Below are 22,946 nucleotides of genomic sequence, written 5' to 3'. Positions count from 1 at the left end.
TTCAAAACGTCACTACTTCACTTCCGAGCCTCGGCATGTGCCCAAACAGTGGTTTACCCCCACATATGGGGTATCAGCGTACTCAGGAGAAACTGGACAACAACTTTTGGGGTCAAATTTCTCCTGTTACCCTTTGTAAAATAAAAAATTGCAGGCTAAAAGATCATTTTTGAGAAAATAATTTTTTATTTTTATTTTCATGGCTCTGCGTTATAAACTTCTGTGAAGCACTTGGGGGTTCAAAGTCCTCACCACACATCTAGATTAGTTCCTTTGGGGGTCTAGTTTCCATAATGGGGTCATTTCTGGGGGATCTCCAATGTTTAGGCACACAGGGGCTCTCCAAACGTGACATGGTGTCCGCTAATGATTGGAGCTAATTTTCCATTTAAAAAGCCAAATGGCGTGCCATCCCTTCCGAGCCCTGCCGTGCGCCCAAACAGTGGTTTACCCCCACATATTGGGTATCAGCGTACTCAGGACAAACTGGACAACAATATTTGGGGTCCAATTTCTCCTATTATCCTTGGCAAAATAGGAAATTCCAGGCTAAAAAATTATTTTTGAGGAAAGAAAAATTATTTTTTATTTTCATGGCTCTGCGTTATAAACTTCTGTGAAGCACCTGGGGGTTTAAAGGGCTCAATATGCATCTAGATAAGTTCCTTGGGGGGTCTAGTTTCCAAAATGGGGTCACTTGTGGGGGAGCTCCAATGCATAGGCACACAGGGGCTCTCCAAACGCGACATGGTGTCTGCTAACAATTGGAGCTAATTTTCCATTCAAAAAGTCAAATGGCGCGCCTTCCCTTCCGAGCCCTGCCGTGTGCCCAAACAGTGGTTTACCCCCACATATGAGGTATCGGCGTACTCGGGAGAAATTGCCCAACACATTTTATGATCCATTTTATCCTACTGCCCATGTGAAAATGAAAAAATTGAGGCTAAAAGAATTTTTTGTGTGAAAAAAAAGTACTTTTTCATTTTTACGGATCAATTTGTGAAGCACCTGGGGGTTCAAAGTGCTCACTATGCATCTAAATAAGTTCCTTGGGGCGTATAGTTTCCAAAATGGGGTCACTTGTGGGGGAGCTCCAATTTTTAGGCACACGGGGGCTCTCCAAACGTGACATGGTGTCCGCTAAAGAGTGGAGCCAATTTTTGATTCAAAAAGTCAAATGGCGCTCCTTCCCTTCCAAGCCCTGCCGTGCGCCCAAACAGTGGTTTACCCCCACATATGAGGTATCAGCGTACTCAGGACAAATTGGACAACAACTTTCGTGGCTCAGTTTCTCCTTTTACCATTGGGAAAATAAAAAAATTGTTGCTAAAATATAATTTTTGTGACTAAAAAGTTAAATGTTCATTTTTTCCTTCCATGTTGCTTCTGCTGCTGTGGGTTAATAAACTTCTTGAATGTGGTTTTGTGCACCTTGAGGGGTGCAATTTTTAGAATGGTGTCACTTTTGGGTATTTTCAGCCATATAGACCCCTCAAACTGACTTCAAATGTGAGGTGGTCCCTAAAAAAAATGGTTTTGTAAATTTCGTTGCAAAAATGACAAATCGCTGGTCAAATTTTAACCCTTATAACTTCCTAACAAAAAAAAATTTTGTTTCCAAAATTGTGCTGATGTAAAGTAAACATGTGGGAAATGTTATTTATTAACTATTTTGTGTCACATATCTCTCTGGTTTAACAGAATAAAAATTCAAAATGTGAAAATTGCGAAATTTTCAACATTTTCGCCAAATTTCCATTTTAATCACAAATAAACGCAGAATTTATTGACCTAAATTTACCACTAACATGAAGCCCAATATGTCACGAAAAAACAATCTCAGAACCGCTAGGATCCGTTGAAGCGTTCCTGAGTTATTACCTCATAAAGGGACACTGGTCAGAATTGCAAAAAACGGCCAGGTCATTAAGGTCAAAATAGGCTGGGTCATGAAGGGGTTAATATCATTCCAAAGCTGTGGGGCCGCCGCACTGAGAGCCCAGCTCCAAGGAGGAAATTTACTTTATTCCTCTTGTCAGTCTCTGGCTTTCAGTCAAAGGCATGAGCAGTGCGGCTTCAGTGACCGCTTAGTACATAGTGAGCAGCCGCTATAAGGGTATGTGCACACGTTGCAGATGTTGCTGCAGATCCGCAGCGGTTTTGTCGCAGGTGTAAATCCGCAGGTGGAATCTGCACAAAAACCGCATAAAATCCGCAGTAAATCAGCAGGTAAAACGCAGTGCTTTTTACCTGGAGATTTCTCAAAACAGGTGCGGAAAAATCCGCAGAGCTTCCAACTACGTGTGCAATTACCCTTACTGCGCCCAGGCACTAACTGACTGCAGACTGATGGAAAGTCAAGAGAATCTGTCTGCAGGTTTTTGCTACAGATTCTGAGAGCAGCATGATGTGGGGGCAGAGATTCTGATTCCAGCAGTTTATCACTAAATGGACTGCTAGCACAGTTTTCATATAATCACTGGTTTCTCTGATTGAGATGTAACAGTGTTCAGAATGCTGAGCTGTGTATAATCCCGCCCACACATGTGCGGTTTAGCAGCTTCCTTTGTACACTGTATACTGTCAGCAAGCTGCTAATCAGTGATGGGGGAGGGGATTGGACAGATTTTCTGACTGCCTGTCATGGGATACATAGTTATGCAGTGATAATCGCCTGCTGATAAAACATTGATTGTATTCAAACTACACCAAGCTGCTGAGCAAGTGACACATCCCTGGAATCAGGTTCTCTCTCCCTACATTATACTGCTCTCAGATTAAACAGGTTGTCCACTACTTCAACATTGATGATTTATTATTAGTATAGGTCATAAATCCCTGATCGTTGAGGGTGTGACACCTGATCAGCTGTTATTGGTGCCAGTCAGTTATGGAGCTGCTCCGTCTACTAATAGTGAGTGGATTAATTGTTGTATCTGCAGGACCCAGTCGTGGTCACTATCAATAGACAGAGAAGCTCTGACAGACGCCGGCACCAAACCAGCTGATTAGCGGTTATGCTGGGAGTCACACCACCACCGATGAGACATTGATGACCGATTCTAATGTTGAAGTAGGGGACAACCTCATTAAATAGCAAATACCTGCTGCAAGATTAGTGATTGAGGGTACAAAAAGGTATTGGCCCTTAGGGCTCCTTTTCACTTGCGAGATAAACGTCTGTGTCTCGCATGTGAAAACTAAGCTGTGGCGCCGGCACTCCAGAGCGGAGAGTGTGGCTGCATAGCAACACATGGAGCCGCACGCTCCGCTCCCAAGTGCCGGCGCCTGAGCTTGGTTTTCACATGCGAGACACAGACGTTTATCTCGCAAGTGGAAAGGAGCCCTTATTCAGACAAACGTTTCTTAATGGCCATAACAAAGACAGAATTGTGAAAGTATATCACAAAAATGCTATCAATTGTGTTCCCTATATTGAATATGTATGAATGAAAAGAAGTTTATACGTCTAATTTACTAGTTGAAATAATCTTTTTTCCTTCTGCAATGCTAGGCTTCTGATGGCTGTCAGTTCTCTAAAAGATTCTAAATTGCGTGGTAGGTTTCTGATTCCTAATTCTAATAATATGGCAAGCTCTTACTTTTTGCTACTGTGGTCCTGTGGTTAACGACAAGCAGTGAGGGTTGTGAACATAGCTTTCCTTTTTTTGATGCAGTCAAAGTTTTCTAGTGGAAATCGCTTCAGGTAACGCCCTTTCTTTCGGGAATTTTAGGAGTTTTTTGTTTCCTGAAGTTTTTTCAAACATTTTTTAGAAGCATCTTGGAAGAGTTTTTTTTTTTTTTTGATTGGACAGTGTCTAGTTGAGAGCCAATTCTTTCCACCAGGCCATTTTCAATACTAATAGCGAGGAAAAAAATGCTAAAAAAACTGAACATATGAACAACAAAATGGGTTTACACTGGAAATAAATGCAAACTGTTTTTGAAGTTATTTCTAAGGCTTTTATAAGCGGACTTACATAACAAAATCTCCTCAAAAAACTTTGTGTGCACATACTCTAATAGCGCTTCCTACTCTTAAGGTACCTTCACACATAACGATATCGTTAACGATATCGTTGCTTTTTGTGACGTAGCAACGATATCGTTAAGGAAATCGTTCTGTGTGACAGCGACCAACGATCAGGCCCCTGCTGGGAGATCGTTGGTCGCTGAGGAAAGTCCAGAACTTTATTTTGTCGCTGGACTCCCTGTAGACATCGCTGGATCGGCGTGTGTGACACCGATCCAGCGATGTCTTCACTGGTAACCAGGGTAAACATCGGGTTACTAAGCGCAGGGCCGCGCTTAGTAACCCGATGTTTACCCTGGTTACCAGCGTAAAAGTAAAAAAAACAAACACTACATACTTACCTACCGCTGTCTGTCCCCGGCGCTCTGCTTCTCTGCACTCCTCCTGCACTGGCTGTGAGCGTCGGTCAGCCGGAAAGCACAGCGGTGACGTCACCGCTCTGCTTTCCGGCCGCTGTGCTCACAGCCAGTACAGGAGGAGTGCAGAGAGCCGGGGACAGACAGCGGTAGGTAAGTATGTAGTGTTTTTTTTTTTTTTTACTTTTACGCTGGTAACCAGGGTAAACATCGGGTTACTAAGCGTGGCCCTGCGCTTAGTAACCCGATGTTTACCCTGGTTACCCGGGGACCTCGGGATCGTTGGTCGCTGGAGAGCTGTCTGTGTGACAGCTCTCCAGCGACCAAACAGCGACGCTGCAGCGATCGACATCGTTGTCGGTATCGCTGCAGCGTCGCTGAGTGTGAAGGTACCTTTAGGGTATGTTTCCACGGTCAGGAACCGGCAGCGCTTTGGATGAAGCACATGTCCGCTGCGTCCAAAGCGCTGCCGGCTTTTGAACCCAGGTGATTCCACATGTGTTCACTTAACCATGCGGAATCATCGCTCCCAATACATTGGACGGAAAATTTATCTTGCAGAGACGCTCAAATTTATATGCTGCAGTCTCGAAAGACGCGCTGCATGTTCGTCTCCGCAGGGAAGCCGGAGGCGTCCCTGCACGCATAGTGGAGATGGGATTTCTTCAAATCCCATCCACTATACTGCAACATTTGGCCGCTGCGGGTTTGACGCTGCGGATGAACGCAGCGTCAAACCCACAGCGTTTACTGACCGTGGAAACATACTGGTACTCTTATTCTGATTTTACATGATCGTTCCATGTTATAAATGTGCAGGAGCTGCTGGGTGTTGGCAGACCTGGCACATTGAGGAGTCTGAATTTGCCCTGTAATTGAGGTTAATATGCCAGTCCTAGTTACAAGCAAAATTAGCATGAAAAAAAAATTTCACTGCCTCCTAAAGGTCTTTTTTTATATCTTTATGGAGGACACTACTCAAAAATAAATAAATATTTAAGTCGTATTTTAGTGTGAAATGTAGCTGCATATTTAGATTTTTTTTTTGCATTTTCACCCAATATTCCCAAAAATGACATAAAGGTTAGATATATAGTACAGACCAAAAGTTTGGACACGCCTTCTCCTTTCCTGGGGCAGTCCTCATGTGAGCCAGTTTCTTTCTAGTGCTTGATGGTTTTTGCCACTGCACTTGGGGACACTTTCAAAGTTTTCCCAATTTTTCGGACTGACTGACCTTCATTTCTTAAAGTAATGATGGCCACTCGTTTTCAGCTGTGTATCCACCAGACTTCTGCACAACACAACTGATTGTCCCAACCCCATTTATAAGGCAAGAAATCCCACTTATTAAACCTGACAGGGCACACCTGTGAAGTGAAAACCATTCCCGGTGACTACCTCTTGAAGCTCATCAAGAGAATGCCAAGAGTGTGCAAAGCAGTCATCAAAGCAAAAGGTGGCTACTTTGAAGAACCTAGAATATAAGACATAATTTCAGTTGTTTCACACTTTTTTTTGTTAAGTATATAATTCCACATGTGTTAATTCATAGTTTTGATGCCTTCAGTGTGAATGTACAATTTTCATAGTCATGAAAATACAGAAAAATCTTTAAAAGAGAAGGTGTGTCGAAACTTTTGGTTTGTTCTGTATGTATCCTGAGAAAGAAGTAAAAATTATTTGAAACACTAAATAAGAAAAAGACTTTATAGCTCTTAAAACCACATATATAGATAAGATAGAAAGTGTGCCTTGTTATGAACGGGAAAAAATGGCCCAGTGTTGAACAGGTTAAAGGGAATCTATCACATGATTCTTTTCATAGCATATTGATGGTATCCTGAAATAGGGCTTGGGCAGCCCTTTCAGATTATGTAATGATTATTGCTATATTTTGCCCCGTTGTCTTGCTGTAAACCCAGATAATTCAGAGTCAGGCGCCAGCTAGTCAAGAGTATGTAAATACAAAGTAAATATTTACCACTACCCACACCCATAATCCCACCCACCAATCTGCGCCAACGTCAGTGATAGGGTGCAGTCAGACTGCTGTGTTACTCGTGCTAGGATCACATTGCAATCTTCGGACTGGCCGGCGGCTCTTCTGAACGGAGAATGGCAGCTTGTATTTCTATGCAGCTTTAGCCTAACTATCACTGACCTCAGTGGAGAGGAGTGGATGGGATTATGGGTGGGGGATTTACATATACTTGACTAGCCGGTGCGTGACTCTGAATTATTTGGAGCTTACAGCAACACAACGGGGCAAGGTAGAGCAACAAATATTACATATTCTGAAAGAGCTACCCAAGCCCTTTTTCAGGATACTATTAGTATACTGAGAAAAAAATCACCTGACTCCCTTTAAACAGATTCTACTAGCCACAACAATTCAATATAGTCCTTGATTTCGTATACTATTAGATTATGCAATTTTTTCTCCAGGTGCCTTTTTAACTGATGATGACTTACTTTTTCTGATTTTACACGTGCTGACCATGGCCAGTAAATCGACCACTGATTGACTACATGCGAGCTGATCAGTGGTTTTTTGGCTTCTTTTAGACAGGCTGACCACAATTCTCTGCACACAGTATGATCGCTGGTACAATCGTTCTGTGTACATAGAACATAATTGTATCGGCAACACATGTCCCATTTCGACCAATAACAATGCTTTTTAAGCCAGCTTAAAAATGATCACACCGAACAAACGTGTGTTTTCCTTGTCTGTCGGGTTCTTGCTGGTCTATTTAGAGTCAACGATATTTGGGAACAAGCGTTAATCTAAATGCTTGTTCGCTGATCATCTGTCCATCTAAATGGGCCATTACTCGTCAAATGCAATGCTTGAGCTGTCCTCATGCTTCACTCTGTTGCAGCTGGAACCTCCAATATTGTGCTCATGTTGGGGTTGTCACTCTGTGACTATAGGCCCCCATACATATTAGATATATGTTGGCTGAACCTGCCTATATTGACTGGTTCTGCCTACGGTCTAATATGTATGGAGGCGCAGGCTGACTGATGGTCTGGAAAGATGTTGATCTCCCATGTCCGATTTCGGATTGCCTATCTCATTGTTATTCCTGAGATAAGCCGGCCGCTTTCACCTAGTGAATACAGGAGCGCTCGGGCAACCGAGTGCTCCTGTGTATGGGAGTGGCATCTATGTAAGCATCTTTCGACCCGACAGCCATCTAATGTGTATGGCCAGCCTTAGGTTGGCGTTGAAACTCTGCTCTTTCCCCTACTTTCTTTGATTACCCAGTTTGTGGCTGGATCTCTCCAACCTCACAATTATGGCTTTTCTGCTATGGTCTCCCTGTGCAACACTCAGATGTGAGTCTTCCAGACACCTACTTTGCATTTATTCCTATCCTGGTCCAGTCTTCTTCCTCAGGTGTCTTCTTCCCTTATGCAATGCCAACACATCGCATTTCTACACTGTTAAATAATATCTGCCCCAAAGTGTAGCAATGTCAGCATATTCAGAGTAGCAGGTGTAAAATGCGGTCTCTACTAAAGAGGATGAGATTTCAAACAAAATGTTGAAATTGTCGTTTTATAGTTGGAAGTGTAATTAATCTACCAATATCATTGCAGATCTTGTGCTTTATGGTGTGGGATACCACCATGCTGGTGTGGATGTATCGGATAGAAAAATAATTGAAGCAATCTTTACTGTTGGAGACCTGCCAGTACTTTGTACGTACATAGCAAAAGAATTATTCTAATCAAAATTTTCAAAACTACTTGGAAACGATGAGGACGTATTTTCATGACACAAACCAGTGATTCCCAAATTCCACTCCTCCCGGCCCGCCCGATAGATCACGATTTCAGGATTTCCTTAGTATTGCACCAATAATGGAACCTGTGGCTGTTTCTGATGCCTTGATAATAATTCCACTATTTGTACAATACTAAGGAAATCCTTAAAATATTACCTATGGGGGTCTGTGAAAACTGGACTGGAGTTAGGGAAACACTGATGCAAACTAAAGACACGATGTTGGATGATCTTATAAATCACATGCGATGCGTATCCCATCTCGGTATCGTGAGTCAGTAGTGCTAGATTCACCTTCATTGCTGTGATGGATCACTCACATGATAAAAATAACAGTAACAGTGCTTTAGTGACCCCAATGACTTTAAATAGGGCAGTTATTTGGGTCTACAAATCAGGTGAAGGAATGAATCCTTAGACTGGTTTTACATACCGTATTTTTAATTGCTCCAATCCCAGTAGAACTGGAACATATTGCTACCTTTTTTGTGAATTGCTGCAAAACAATGTGTTTTAGCTGCAATTATGGCAAAAAAAACCATAACACAAGTGCAACATGTGAGCCTAGCTTTTGGTTAAGTTCACCATCTTTTATTTTATATATATATATATATATATATATATATATATATATATATATATATATATATATATATATATTTATCAAATCATCTGATTCATTTCCTTCGAGCCAAAGTGAATCAGTTGGAATATACCAGTCTGTTTTTTAGTTCCGCTTTTTTTTTCAGTTATAATTATTATTTTGCTCGCTTTAGGCATCATATATTCATAACTGTAATGCAGTCTGATGTTAATTTGCCATCAGATTGTCAAACACCTTAGATAAGGTTAGATTAGGAAGGGGACAGTCATTGACATCAATGTAAGTGCATTGCATGTTGCAACTTGTGAAGGTGTTGCTACATTAGTGTTGTGGCCATGGCTAGGCCAAGAAGATTGTTATGCCCAGTCATGGTGCACGTGGATTTGTGGACCCACTGTGCCACAGGACTGTGCCTATGCAGGAAGGGGCATAAATAAGCGGCTACCTTGGTGTTCACTGAAGCCTCTAGTGGTGAGGTCAGGCTTGTGCGGCAGGTAGCCTCCAGGTACCACTCCTGAGCAGAACCCGGTACTGCAGCTGCTGACCCCAGGGGTCAGGTACGCTCACACTACTTTAGGGCTTAGTTCAGACATGCCTGTCTTGGTTTCAGGATCAGGGTCACTCAAGAACCGGGAAATAGTGTTTAAGCCCTGGCCACAGCGTGGCGCCCTAGGGTCCTGGTCGTCACAGTAGCATTGTTTACCTCACTGGGAGAGTGATGTTACGTTTGGAAGCGATGAAGGATATCTTTTATCAGGTAACCACAATGCATACAACATGTTCACACTCCAGGCCAGAAGGGGGAACTTTAAGCCTAGTTTAGGGTGAACTCCCCTATAAATACATTCTGATCTGGAGGGAAAGGGTTCATAAAGTGGGAGACAGAGGAGAGAGCAGACCGACATAGTGTCAGAAGGTCTGAAGGGGCCGTGTAGTCTGAAGAACTACAGCTTCTGGAAAGAGACATACAGAAAGCCGAACATTGTTCAGTGAGCCTGAAGGAGAGCGAAGCACAGGAGAGTAACATCAGGGGAGACCACCTAAGATCAGGCTGCCTCCCTCTGAGGCGCAGATAACCGGTAGCCGACCACCGAGGTTGTAAGCGACTCTACGACTTACAGCAGAAACCGGCAGGACAGCTGAACTGCAAGTTACCTGTCCACCACACACACCTGAGACACAGTAACACATAGAGCCCGGTGCATGCTAGAGTCCCTGTAAAAAGGCTCGAGTTACCTGTCATGCAGGTATTGTCCTATCCTATATGGGGGACAGAGAGAAGAACTGTGAGGACCTTATCTGAAGCCATAGGCAGTAAGGGACTACAGCACCACCGCGCTAGAGGAAGGCTTTTATCTCCACCTGGTAAAGGGGACTCTGGATTCGCTTCCAAGCTGGCCGAACCCTGCCTGACCTGTGATCTGGTACCCTGGACTGTGGCTGCCTGAAGTCTTCAGTAAACCAGGTAAAGAGACTGCAAACCTGTGCCCTCGTTCTTTATTGTGCCATTCACCATCTTCCATCTACACATCGGGAACCCTGGGGACATACTTCACCTGTGGGAAGTTATACGATCTAGCTGCCATAACATCACCCCAGAGGACCCCTTAAAGCAGCTTCGGTCCACACTGACCGAATACCACAGGTGGCGTCACGAACATAAACTCTATTCACCAAATCCCTTTTAAAGACTTTCCCCTTTTTCATGGACGCCCAGGGCCATGGACCAGGTCGCCACCATGACATCCCCCTGTGAACACCAGAGCCTGTACCGGGTACCCCACGGCCCTGGCAGGTGACTCAACACTGGGACAAGTTGACTTTGGAAACAGAACTGGCCCTTTCAGGACCAGGAGACAATGTTCAGGCACTGGCCACTCCGGGATCAGGGGACAAGGTTCAGTCACTAGCTGTTCATGGACCAGCGGACAAGGTTTAGGCAATGGCCACTCCTGGACCAGGGGACAAGGTTCAAGCACTGGCCGCTCTTGGACCAGTGTATGAGGTTAATGCAGTGTGCCCTCTGGGACCAGAGGATGAGTTTCAGGCCCTGGCCACTCCGGGACTAGGGGATGAGGTTCAGGCACTGGACACTCAGGAACCAGGGAACTAAGTTCAGGCACAGGGTGCCCAGGAATCAGGGTATGAGGATACAGGACTGGCCACTCAAGGACCAGGGAACTATGGACACAGGACTCGCCACACCGGGACCAGGGGATAACGTTCAGGCTCTGGCCACACTGGGACAGGGGGCCTCACAACTCACTGTGGCGCGCAAATACAGAAAGCAGTAAGTAGCAGGAGTAACACCGCGAGACATTCCCTGCATGGAGGGGGAAGGAGGACACCATGCAGGGGCACCAACAGCACCTTTACAATTAGTTTATTTGGGTATTTAGATTTAAAGCCAGTAGCGTAGCTACTGGGGGGGCAGAGGGGGCCGTCGCCCCGGGCCCAGTCACCTGAAGGGGCCCACCAGGAGCCAAGGCCACTTCTGTGACAAGGCAGAACATAGATAGGAGCACTGCAGACATTATACTGCTCTGCTCCTATGCTGACGGAGACTCTGCACGCTGCTAGCACAGTGGCCGGCTGCAGTCTCCCCCCTGCAGTGAATGGTTTCGCCTGTCTCTGACCTGATCATGAAGCTTTTCCCAGGCTGCAGTTTTCTTCACTCTGTGCAGTGCACGCTGGGATTGGCTCAGGTACGCTGGGTCCTAGTGCTCACACCTTGCATTTCACCTAGACACTTCCTGGTCTGCCTGCAAATTTTATCAGTAAGTGGGGATGGAACATTTTAGGTATATTAGATTCAGGTATGTCACTGTGATGTGAATGTGAGACCATTGGGGTATTGTGGGTGCTGAAAGTGGGTGAGGGGGGATAGGGTACTGAGGGGGTGGATGTGAGATGATGGGGGTATTGGGTACTGAAGTGGGGGAGGGAAGACAGGGCACTGGGGGTAAATGTGAGACCATGGGGGTGTTGTGGTGGGTGAAGATGGGTGAAGTTGGACAGGGCACTGAGGGGGTGGATGTGAGTTGATGGGGGCATTGGGGCTGAAGTGGGGGAGGGGGGACAGGGCACTGGGGGCTGAATATTATAGTATTTTGTTATGATATTATATGTACTCCATCACGTAATATTTGCTGTCTGGGGGGGCTGGAGATGGGGAGGGGGTAGGGGGCTTTTGATACGTGCCACCTGGGTCTTTTATGAGTATTATTATACGAAGCCCCCATATAGTAACCAAGAGCTGCATCACATTGTCTTTTTTCGGCCTTACTAACTATGTTACTATGGAGCAGAACAATATTGTATCATACAATTAGGTTCTGTAGAAGGACGTAGATCTGGGGATTTATTATGATGGAATATAGGCTGAACTGGATGGACAAATGTCTTTTTTCGGCCTTACTAACTATGTTACTATGTTACATTTACAGCACCACTCCAGCGTCTTTTTTTTAATTTCACTGCTGGAGCGGTGTTGAAAATCCGTGTCCCCTGCCCTCTGTCTGATACTCATCTTCTGGCGTTTTCATCTGTTGTTGTCTCCGCTCAGCTCCGTCTCCTGCAGTTTGTGGCCTGTCCGCGGCTCCAGTGTTTCTTGGAGCAGCGCAGAGGTCACTAATCAATGTGAGTCTATGGGAGCCTCGTTCTGGCCTCTTTCTCACTCTCAGGGTATGTGCACACATTGCGGATTTGGCTGCGGATCCGCAGCAGATTTCCATGCATTTACAGTACCATGTAATTGTATGGAAAACCAAATCCGCAGTGCACATGGTGCAGAAAATACCACACAGAAACACTGCGTTGTATTTTCCGCAGCATGTCAATTCTTTGTGCGGATTCTGCAGCGTTTTACACCTCCTGTATAGGAATCCACAGGTGTAAAAACGCAGGTGAAATCCTCACAAAAAATGCAGTAAATCCACAGGTAAAACACAGCACGTTTTACCTGTGGATTTGGCAAAAACAGTGTGGAAAAATCCACAACGTGTGCGTGAGCCGTGGGACTGCAGCAGTGCCACAAAATAGTGAATACGCCGGAGGATGAGTACGGTAAATGTCCAGGGCAGGGGACTTGCGCTTAAAACACCACTCCAACGGTGGAAAAAAAACCCTGCTAGAGTGGTGCTTTAATAATAAACAATTTATTACTATAAAGTTGATAAAGGTTTGGAATAAATGTCTGCAGTCACTTTATGTGACTGCAGACTGCCAAATCATGACAAGGAGCTGCGGGCCCATCATACTGTGTATAAGGGAGCTGCGGGCCCATCATACTGTGTATAGAGGAGCTGTGGGCCCATCATACTGTGTATAAGGAAGCTGTGGGCCCATCATACTGTGTATAAGGGAGCTGCGGGCCCATCATACTGTGTATAGAGGAGCTGCGGGCCCATCATACTGTGTATAAGGGAGCTGTGGGCCCATCATACTGTGTATAAGGGAGCTGCGGGCCCATCATACTGTGTATAGAGGAGCTGCGGGCCCATCATACTGTGTATAAGGGAGCTGCGGGCCCATCATACTGTGCATAAGGAAGCTGTGGGCCCCATCATACTGTGTATAAGGGAGCTGCGAGCCCATCATACTGTGTATAAGGGAGCTGCGGGCCCATCATACTGTGTATAAGGAAGCTGTGGGCCCCATCATACTGTGTATAGGGGAGCTGCGGGCCCATCATACTGTGTATAAGGGAGCTGTGGCCCCATCATACTGTGTATAAGGAAGCTGTGAAGGCATATTGTGCGTATGGGAGCTGTTAGCCCATTACACTGTATATTGGGGAGCTCTGGGGGGCATTATACTTTGTATAGTGGAGCTCTGTCAGCATTATACTGTGTATAGGGGAGCAGTGGGAACATCATACGGTGTATCGGGGAGTTATAGAATCATCATACTGTGTATAGGGGAGCTGTGGGGCCTTATACTGTGTATAATGGAGCAGTACATGGGGGAACTTAGGGGACATTATTAAATGTAAAGTGGGCATTTAAGCATTACTGTATTGTTATAGGGGCACTCAGAGTATTGCGACCATCAAAGTTGCATATCGTCACAATATGGCGATAATATCAATGTTCGTTTTTGTATATAGATTTATTTTCAATAACAGAGCAGTCATATTCTGAGGTTCCACTATAGTCATAATTAGAGTGCGCAACCATAGCTGTAATCAGGGTTAGCTGGTTAGGGGCCCACTCAGATGTTTCGCCCCCCCTAAGTTGAAACCCTAGCTACGCCTCTGTTTAAAGCGAACCTGTCAGCAGGATTTTACTCAGTAAACTACAGACACTGTTAGGATGGCGCTGTAATACTGATTAAATTCATACCTGGATTGATGAAATCCATCTTATGGTTGTTGTTTAATCTGTATTTGTAGTGTTCAGTTAATAAGATTCGGGTGGCCTGTGGGCCAGGCTTTTTGTGGTGCTTTGCTTACATATGCATCGGTAAGGGCTTATGATCTCTTTTCTCCATCAAAATGGCGCCGGTGGTGGCACTTGCACAGTAACATCTATCGGAACACAATAGATGCTACTGCGCAGGCGCCGCCGCCATTTTGAGGAAGATATATATATTTTTAACCCCACAATGCTATAGGAATAAAGCATAAATTCATATAGACATATTGCATATGCATCATGCTACAGCGCAGGCTTCGCCGCCATTTTGATGAAGTTGAATTTTTTTTTGCAACGCCGCAATAGTAAATGCAGTATGTAAAATAGGAGGCAGGCCAGTGAAGGATCAGTGACCTGTCATAAGTCCATAAGGATGTGTATGTAAGCAGATCATCATATAGAGCCCTGCCCACCTGCCACCCACAGTCCTGCCCACAGGCCGCCCTGGAGCACGAGAATTTCATTAACTAAAAACTACAAATAAAGATTAAATATCAACCACAAGATGGTTCACTTTAATGATGGCCAAATCTAGATATACTTATAGTTGGCTTGGGGTCTTGTGAAGGGAATGGGAAAGAGACAAGTCAGCCACTCAGCTATTTCTAGCTGGCGTATGAAAGGAAATCCCTCCTAAGCAGTCTATATGGGCATGCAGGTCACAGAAATCTGAATAAATTGATGCCTTGATATCTGCATATCCAACGTTTTATTCCCGAGAAATCCATGTTTTTCTTATAGGTAAATGAGCTGTTAAGCTCCATGGACCAAACACGGAACTACTCGAGAATCTGTCTTTAGAGCTTTTTTGTTTGAGTACGCTAAAAACTGATTATACTCAGATAATAAAAACAGACAAACTGTCCAAAAACAGATTAAAATCTTTCTAGTACATTGATAAAAAACTCCCTTTTTTGCAGTAAAAAAAGAAAAGGTTTAAGATTGTTCACTCGTAGAAAGTATGGTTGCGTAAATTCAACCTTACTTTTTATGAGCATACAATCATTTTAAAGCTTTATATGGCTTTCTGTTGTACGGCCCTCTAAATCAGACATTATGGCATATTACCGTAATTTCTTAATTTATTATATTCATTTTTAAAGATTGACAATGATTTTAGTCTTTATTTTTTTTTACTTAGTTACCACTAGCACATTGGCTATGGGTGTTAACCTTCCTGCTCATTTAGTCATCATAAAATCAACCATGCATTATGCATCTGGAATGTTTCAGGAGTACAGCGAGACGGACATGCTGCAGATGATTGGCAGGGCCGGCAGACCTCAGGTAAGAATGCTTGCTGTACTGGAACGCCACATTCCACTACACATATTGCTGACCATAGATATAGAAGATATATATATATATATATATATATTTACTTTAGAGTAATATTTTATGTATATATTTAATTGTTTGTTGCCAGTTTGATACGACAGCCATAGCGGTAATCATGACAAGGGTAAGCACTAAAGTGAAGTATGTACAGATGCTAGATGGAGCGGATACCATTGAAAGCAGGTCAGTGTCCATCCTACAAAATATTTTAACTTTTGACAGAGTCGTACTATAGCTAAGATTATATGTAAAGAATAGTATAATCAGCCAGAGTTAAATAAGGATGTATGTCAATGTAAACTTTAAGTGTTTCGATTTTTTTTCAGATCGAAAGTACCAGGGACAATAAGAAGCAGTGTAATATAGGTTATTAGTATTAATATTATCTTTTAGACACCAGCTTAGCCACATCATTTTTTGGGAAAACGCCAGCCGGGTTTTCCCGGAAGTGTGTTTTCTGATGTCTTTCTTGATGTATTTTGCAGCGGCTTTGCCGCCAGTGTTTTTTTTCCTTTTAATTTCATATATAACATAGTGGAGCTAGAAGAATGGACCGGTCACTTCTTTTAGCCACTTTACTGCTTTAGGAGCGGGTACTGGTAGGTGGGAACCTGCAGAGGGGAAAGTGTTGAATGCCTGTTATATAATATCCAGAAATAGGAAATGGTGCACAGTCACCTGCAACAACAATTACTTATTAAAATATATATGATTTATGCCAAATAGAAGGCCTGAAGGGTTTTAATCAGAAACAGGATTTTTGCTGATGCGTTTCACAGATTTTTATGTGATCACATGGCTATTTCCTATGGTGTCTGGGAAATCTTTGGCTTGGGTTTAACTTTTGGGGAATCTGGGATCGAAGGGATGGATTTTTCTACTTGATGTTTTGTTTACTTTTCAGAAAAGCAGTGTCAATTATCTGTAAGTCAGGTAAATCTGCATGTTATTGGTAAATTTAGTACTGATAACTGTTGATTGATCATCTGCATAAGATTTGTCCTATGACTGTCACCACCTTAGGGTTTTATGTATATGATTTTATATACTGATATTGTTGCCCCATTATAAAATTATTCAGATATCCTGAAAGATCTTCACTTGGTGCCATATTTTCTGAGCATTGGAGAACACTTCCAACTTTCAAGCCCATTTAATGGTTGATGAGACAAAATTGGCAAATCGTTAAACATGGATGCTTCAGGTACTGAGGCTACCTATAGACATCCAAATCCTCTAATTAGTATGTAGTATGGTTAATGGACCTTATTTGGAAAGATTTATTTTCTTCTTTTCTATTTAGTTTAATTACTTCAACTTTGTTGAATCCAGCTGTCTGATATACGGGAACACAAAACATGATCTTCAATCTCGGTGACTGCCGCCTCCGTTTATTAAAGGATCATTTAACAATAACATTTTTTTCCACATAAAATAATTTAGTAATTTGGGAAATGTCCGTTTTAATAAAACAATGTGTACTTTTCTGTAATGTTATGGTATGTATGTTTCCTTTCTCCACAGCCTGCACAGGCATCTCGTTGAGCATCTGAATGCAGAAATTACATTGCATACTATAACTGATGTTAACATTGCTTTAGAGTGGATACGATCAACTTTCTTGTACATCAGAGCACTGAAGAATCCCTCTCATTATGGTAATAATGATATATAGGAATATTAAAAATCTTGTATTTTGTACACTTTGGTTAAAATAATTAGATGGAAAAACAGCTCTGCATCCATATAATAAGTATCATTAAAGTACGGTAATTATATACAGACGTGAGTGGATATAATTACTGGATCAAAATCACCCATTCAAAGCAAGAGTTCTGTGGGGAAAAAAATATACTGTATATATATCACTCAGATGTCATAAATAATAATAATCTTTATTTTTATATAGCGCTAACATATTCCGCAGTGCTTTACAGGTTGCACACATTATCGTTGCTGTCCCCCGTTGGGGCTCACAATCTAACATCTATTTGTTATGTGAGTGTTGTCTGTTTAATGGACAGGATATGCTTGGATATTTTTTGTGTGCATACAAATAAAACAGATGTCACAATGATACTAAAAACAGGCAGACGGACTGAATTGAGTCTAGCACACTGATGAAAAATGATTAGTGATGAGCAAATATACTCGTTATTCGAGATTTCCCGAGCACGCTCGGGTGACATCCGAGTATTTTTTAGTGCTCCGAAATTTAGTTTTTATTGCCGCAGCTGAATGATTTATATCTGTTAGCCAGCATAAGTACATGTGGGGATTCCCTAACAACCAGGCAACCCCCACATGTACTTATGCTGGCTAACAGATGTAAATCATTCAGCTGCGGCAAGAAAAACTAAATTAACGAGCACTAAAAAATACTCGGAGGACACGCGAGCGTGCTCGGGAAATCTCGATTAATGAGTATATTCGCTCATCACTAAAAATGATCCATTTTTTCCCGTGTGCAAGAAAACAGACATCTGAATAAAGGAGAGCCTTAATGCCTGTCCCTTAATTTGTCCTTTGGGTTGCATCGCTATAGAAAGCCAAGAGGCAGCTGTAAAGCAAGGGCAGGAGGAAGATTAGCCGCACAGGTAGGTGCATCAGGCTGCTTCATGTTATATTTTGAGAGTAGGCAGGAGGGCATTCCAGGACTGACTATTCTCCAGCTCCAATCTGTTCCTGATCTACAGGAGTCTGATCTGCAGGACTTCTGTTGCAGTTCTCAAGTACTGTTGTGTTTTTCTTCTTATTCCTGGTAGAGACGAGGGCCACTCCTTAAATGCAGTGGCCCCAGTCTATTCCAATATTTATGGACATAACTGTTTATCACTCTCCCATAATGGTAGTTCTGCTTCACGTCACCTGTCTTATCTATGACATTATGTCTGTGCTGTGTTGTGCATAAATATGTGATTCTTCAGATGTTATATTAGTCTATGCCTGATGAAGAGACCTGAGTAGTCTCGAAAGCTTGCAATTTGTTACCATCTTTTCAGTTAGCCATTAAGGTTGTGTGCCCACGTTGCATTTTTTATGCGTTTCCGCCACAGCGGAAACGCTTAAAAAATGCATTCCCATGCAATCCTATGGGATTCCACAGTGGCTGTGCCCATACTGCGGATTTTCCCGCTGCGGAATCGCATAGCGGTAAAATTCACAGCATGTTCATTATTTCTGCGGAATCGGGGCGATTCCACCGCCATAGGATTGCATTGAAACTCTCACTTTACGCATGTGGCTATGCCCATCATGCGTAAAGTGAGCACTTCATGTGCGGATGGTACCCAGGGTCTGGAGGAGAGGAGACTCTATTCCAGGCCCTGGGTACCATATTCCTGTAAAAAGAAAAAAAAAGAATTAAATTAAAAAATAGGGATATACCGTATATACTCGAGTATAAGCCGAGATTTTCAGCCCATTTTTTTGGGCTGAAAGTCCCCCTCTCGGCTTATACTCGAGTCATATACCCGGGGGTCGGCAGGTGAGGGGGAGCGGGGGCTGTGTAGTTATACTTACCTGCTGCGGCGTGGTCCCTGCAGTCCCTGGCTTCCCCGGCGCTGCAGATTCTTCCTGTACTGAGCGGTCACATGGCACCGCTCATTACAGAAATGAATAGGCGGCTCCACCTCCCATAGGAGAGGAGCCGCATATTTATTGCTGTAAATGATCGGTAACTGTGACCGCTCAATTACAGGAAGAAGCTGCAGCGCCGGGAGAAGCAGGGACTGCAGGGACCGCGCCGGGAGCAGGTAAGTATACGGGGAGGGGAGCGCTGTGTGATATTTACCTGCTCCTCGCTCCAGTGCGGCTCCGTCTCCAGCGTCCTCTAGCAGTGACGCTCAGGTCAGAGGGCGCGGTGACGTAGTCAGTGCGCGCCCTCTGCTGAGCGTCAGTGCTGGAGACGGAGCCGCACGAGGAGCAGGTAAATATTGAAAGCGCCGGCGTCCTGAGAAGAGAGGTGAGTATGTGATTTTTTTTTTATTGCAGCAGCAGCATTCTATATGGCACAGCTTTATAAGGAGTATCTATGGGGCCATAATCAACGGTGCAGAGCATATATATATATGGGGCACAGCTTTATAATGAGCATCTATGGGGCCATAATCAACGGTGCAGAGCATATATATATATATATATATATATATATATAGGGCACAGTTTTATAAGGAGCATCTATGGGGCCATAATCAAAGGTGCAGAGCATATATATATATGGGGCACAGCTTTATAAGGAGCATCTATGGGGCCATAATCAACGGTGCAGAGCAATATATATGGGGCACAGCTTTATAAGGAGCATCTATGGGGCCATAATCAAAGGTGCAGAGCATTATATATGGCACAGCTTTCTATGGAGCATCTATGGGGCCATAATCAACGGTATAGAGCATTCCATATGGCACAGCTTTATGTGGAGCATCTATGGGGCCATAATGAACGGTGCAGAGCATTGTATATAGCACAGTTGTATATGGAGCATCTATGGGGCAATAATGAACGGTATGGAGCATCTATTTTTATTTTTGAAATTCACTGGTAGCTGCTGCATTTTCCACCCTAGGCTTATACTCGAGTCAATAAGTTTTCCCAGTTTTTTGTGGCAAAATTAGGGGGGTCGGCTTATACTCGGGTCGGCTTATACTCGAGTATATATGGTACTTGCCTTCTGATGGCGCCGGAGTCCTTCCACCTCTCAGCCGTGCACGCGGCGGCTTCCGTTCCCAGGGATGCATTACGCGAATCACCTGAGATGACGTCGCGGTCAGGCGACCATGAAGTCACAAAGGTCCTTCGCGCAAAGCATCCCTGGGAACGGAACGTACCGGGAGCGCCGCTGAGATCGGGGGCCGTCGGAAGGTGAGAATAACCATATATATTTTTTATTAACATTCCCTCAGCATCAATAGTAAAAAGTTGGTCACACTTGTCAGGCACTATGCTTGACGAGTGTGACCAACCTGTCAATCACTTTTCCAAGCGATGCTTCAAATTGCTTGTAAAAAGCAAGCATTCTGCAAGCTAAAACGCTTGCAAAACGCTTGTGTTTTGCGGGAAAATGCATGCGAATTCCGCATGCGTTTTACGCACGGCAGGGAGTTGCGGAAATGCTGCGGACATTTCCGCAGCATTTCTGCAACGTGGGCACATAGCCTAATAGATAACAACCACTGAGGACTCCCAATTCTAGATGGAAGTATGAACTTGAAGAATAAAATTGCTTCTTTATTTTCACTAATCTGAAACAGAAGTTTAGAATTTTCTTCAGTTATGAATATATTGCGTTTTTTAACTGATGGTTTATCATTGCGCTTTGTTGCTTTTCATTTCATTGCCTGAAAGTAAAATTAATCACATGACCTTTTTCAGGTTTTCCACATGGATTAGATAAAGTGGGAATCGAAGCTAAATTGCAGGGTAATCTAAGCAGTTATTTCTATTTATATTTTAATATATCTATTATCCTGTAATTATCTATATACTGCAATAGACAACTATATTTTTGTGTGTACACATTAATGGGAGGCTTCAGGATCACAATGTTGAAGGCTTAAAATGCATCATCAATATAAGATCAGTGAGGATCCAGCTCTCGGCCACCCCCTAATTAACGGTTTGACTGTTTGATTAATGCTGTGATACTTAGGTCAGACACTACTGTAATTATGATCATAGAAAAAAAAAATGTCATAGTGTTGATCAAGATACCGGAAATAGATCTATCAATTAGTGCTCAATGGTGTACAAGTGGATGTTTACGTGTGCTAAATATTATGTGTTGTACATATGCATACCTGTTAACCAATTTAGATTCAATGGGACAGTACCACTGTTACTGGATGTTGGAAGAATGTCCCATCCTCAGCTGTATCTGTGTCCCTAGGACACAGATACAGTTGAATACAAATTCAATGGTGAAACAGGGAACACCATTCAATCTGGGTACAGGGGGACATTGGGTAGGGATGGACAAGGGACACTATGGTAGCGTCATCCTGTTTTGCAGGTGTGGGGGCATCATACTGTGTGTGGGGGAATGTATTGTTGGGCTTCATGCTATGTGTGAGGTTGTGGAACTTTCTCAGTGTGTGGGTGGCTGTTGGAACATCATACTGTTTGTTGAGCTGTAGAGGCATCATACTCTATGGGGGGACTGTAGGAGTCATCATACCATTTGTGGGTGATATACTATGTGGGAGGATATGGGGCCATCTTACTGTGTATAGGGGACACTGTGGGGGCAACTTACTGTGTATGTGGTCACTTTGGGGTAGTCAAACTATGTGGGTGGCTGTTTGGGTATCATACATTGAGTTGGGGATTGTGGGGGCATCATGCTTTGTGGGAGAATATGGGGGCATCATACTGTGTGGAGGGCTGAGGGGGCATCATACTGTGTGCGGGAGTTTGTGCGACATATTACCGACTGGAGAGGGAATTAAACTGTGTAGCGATAGCTGTGTGGGAATCATACTATGTGTTAGGGTAATTGTACTGTGTGAGAGAATCATACTGTGTTGAAGGCTGTGGGGCATTATAGTATTTGCAGGACTTTGGGGGACATCATACTGTGTTTTTGGGGTGCCTTTTTACGGGATTATTGTGGGGAGCAGTGGGTGTATCCTACTATTTGGAGGGGGCAGTGGAACATCATGACATCACACTGCGTGGTGGCATCATACAGTGTGGGGTGGACTGTGAGGGGTCCATATTGTGTTTGTGTGTGTGGGTGACTATGGGGGCATCATACTGTGAGGTGGTTGCGGGGACATCAAAATGGGAGGTGGTACTTTGGGGTCATCTTACAGTGTGGGGCCAACACTGTGTGGGGGATAATAGGGGCATTGTACTGTGTGGAGGAGAAGTATTTGTGTGGGCACAAGTAAAGGACAGAGTGAGGTTATGAAAGTAGCTTAGCATAAAATAATTGACATGGTATGTTACGCGGTATGTATCCCTTTTTATCTTTTTGTGAGGTATGCATAGGTGCCATTTATGTATCAACTGGTATTATGAAAAGCTTATACAGTGCTTTTTTATTTAGGCAAACCAAAGGTTCATGCAAATGACAGAGCCAGGGATAGTGATTTATGGAAGATTACAAGGCAGCATGGCCTCATGTGCTGCTGTACAGGCTCCATTATTTGGATATTGTCTCCCAGATACAATGCTTCTAAGAGAGAGTGCATGTGTACATGCGTATGGGCACAATATTAAAGGTCCACGTGGTTCTGATTGTGAGATTGTGTACACCGAGAATACGGCTCTGTGTAACAGCCCAATTAGTGAACTGGGTGCCTTTTAAAGGGAATCTGTCACCTAATTTTTCGGCTGAAAGCTGGGGCCACCGCCATCAGCGGCTTATCTACAGCATTCTGTAATGCTGTAGATAAGCCCCACA

The 22,946-nt window shown here is 43.6% G+C and overlaps 1 protein-coding gene across 1 annotated transcript in view; it reads left to right on the top strand.

The window, feature by feature from the left end:
• HFM1 (helicase for meiosis 1) overlaps positions 1–22,946 on the top strand; it is a 126,846-nt gene that overhangs the window by 37,127 nt on the left and 66,773 nt on the right. The window contains exons 11-16 of the mRNA XM_069737624.1: positions 3,515–3,558; positions 7,999–8,100; positions 15,345–15,490; positions 15,630–15,724; positions 17,066–17,199; positions 20,915–20,962. Of these exons, the coding sequence (XP_069593725.1) occupies positions 3,515–3,558; positions 7,999–8,100; positions 15,345–15,490; positions 15,630–15,724; positions 17,066–17,199; positions 20,915–20,962 (569 nt within the window). The remainder of the gene's footprint in view (positions 1–3,514; positions 3,559–7,998; positions 8,101–15,344; positions 15,491–15,629; positions 15,725–17,065; positions 17,200–20,914; positions 20,963–22,946) is intronic.

Source organism: Ranitomeya imitator, chromosome 8, assembly GCF_032444005.1.
Source record: "Ranitomeya imitator isolate aRanImi1 chromosome 8, aRanImi1.pri, whole genome shotgun sequence".
In the NCBI taxonomy this organism is placed as follows: domain Eukaryota; kingdom Metazoa; phylum Chordata; class Amphibia; order Anura; family Dendrobatidae; genus Ranitomeya; species Ranitomeya imitator.
The sequence above is the reverse complement of the archived record's forward strand: the minus strand, read 5'-3'. Positions and strand labels throughout refer to the sequence as shown.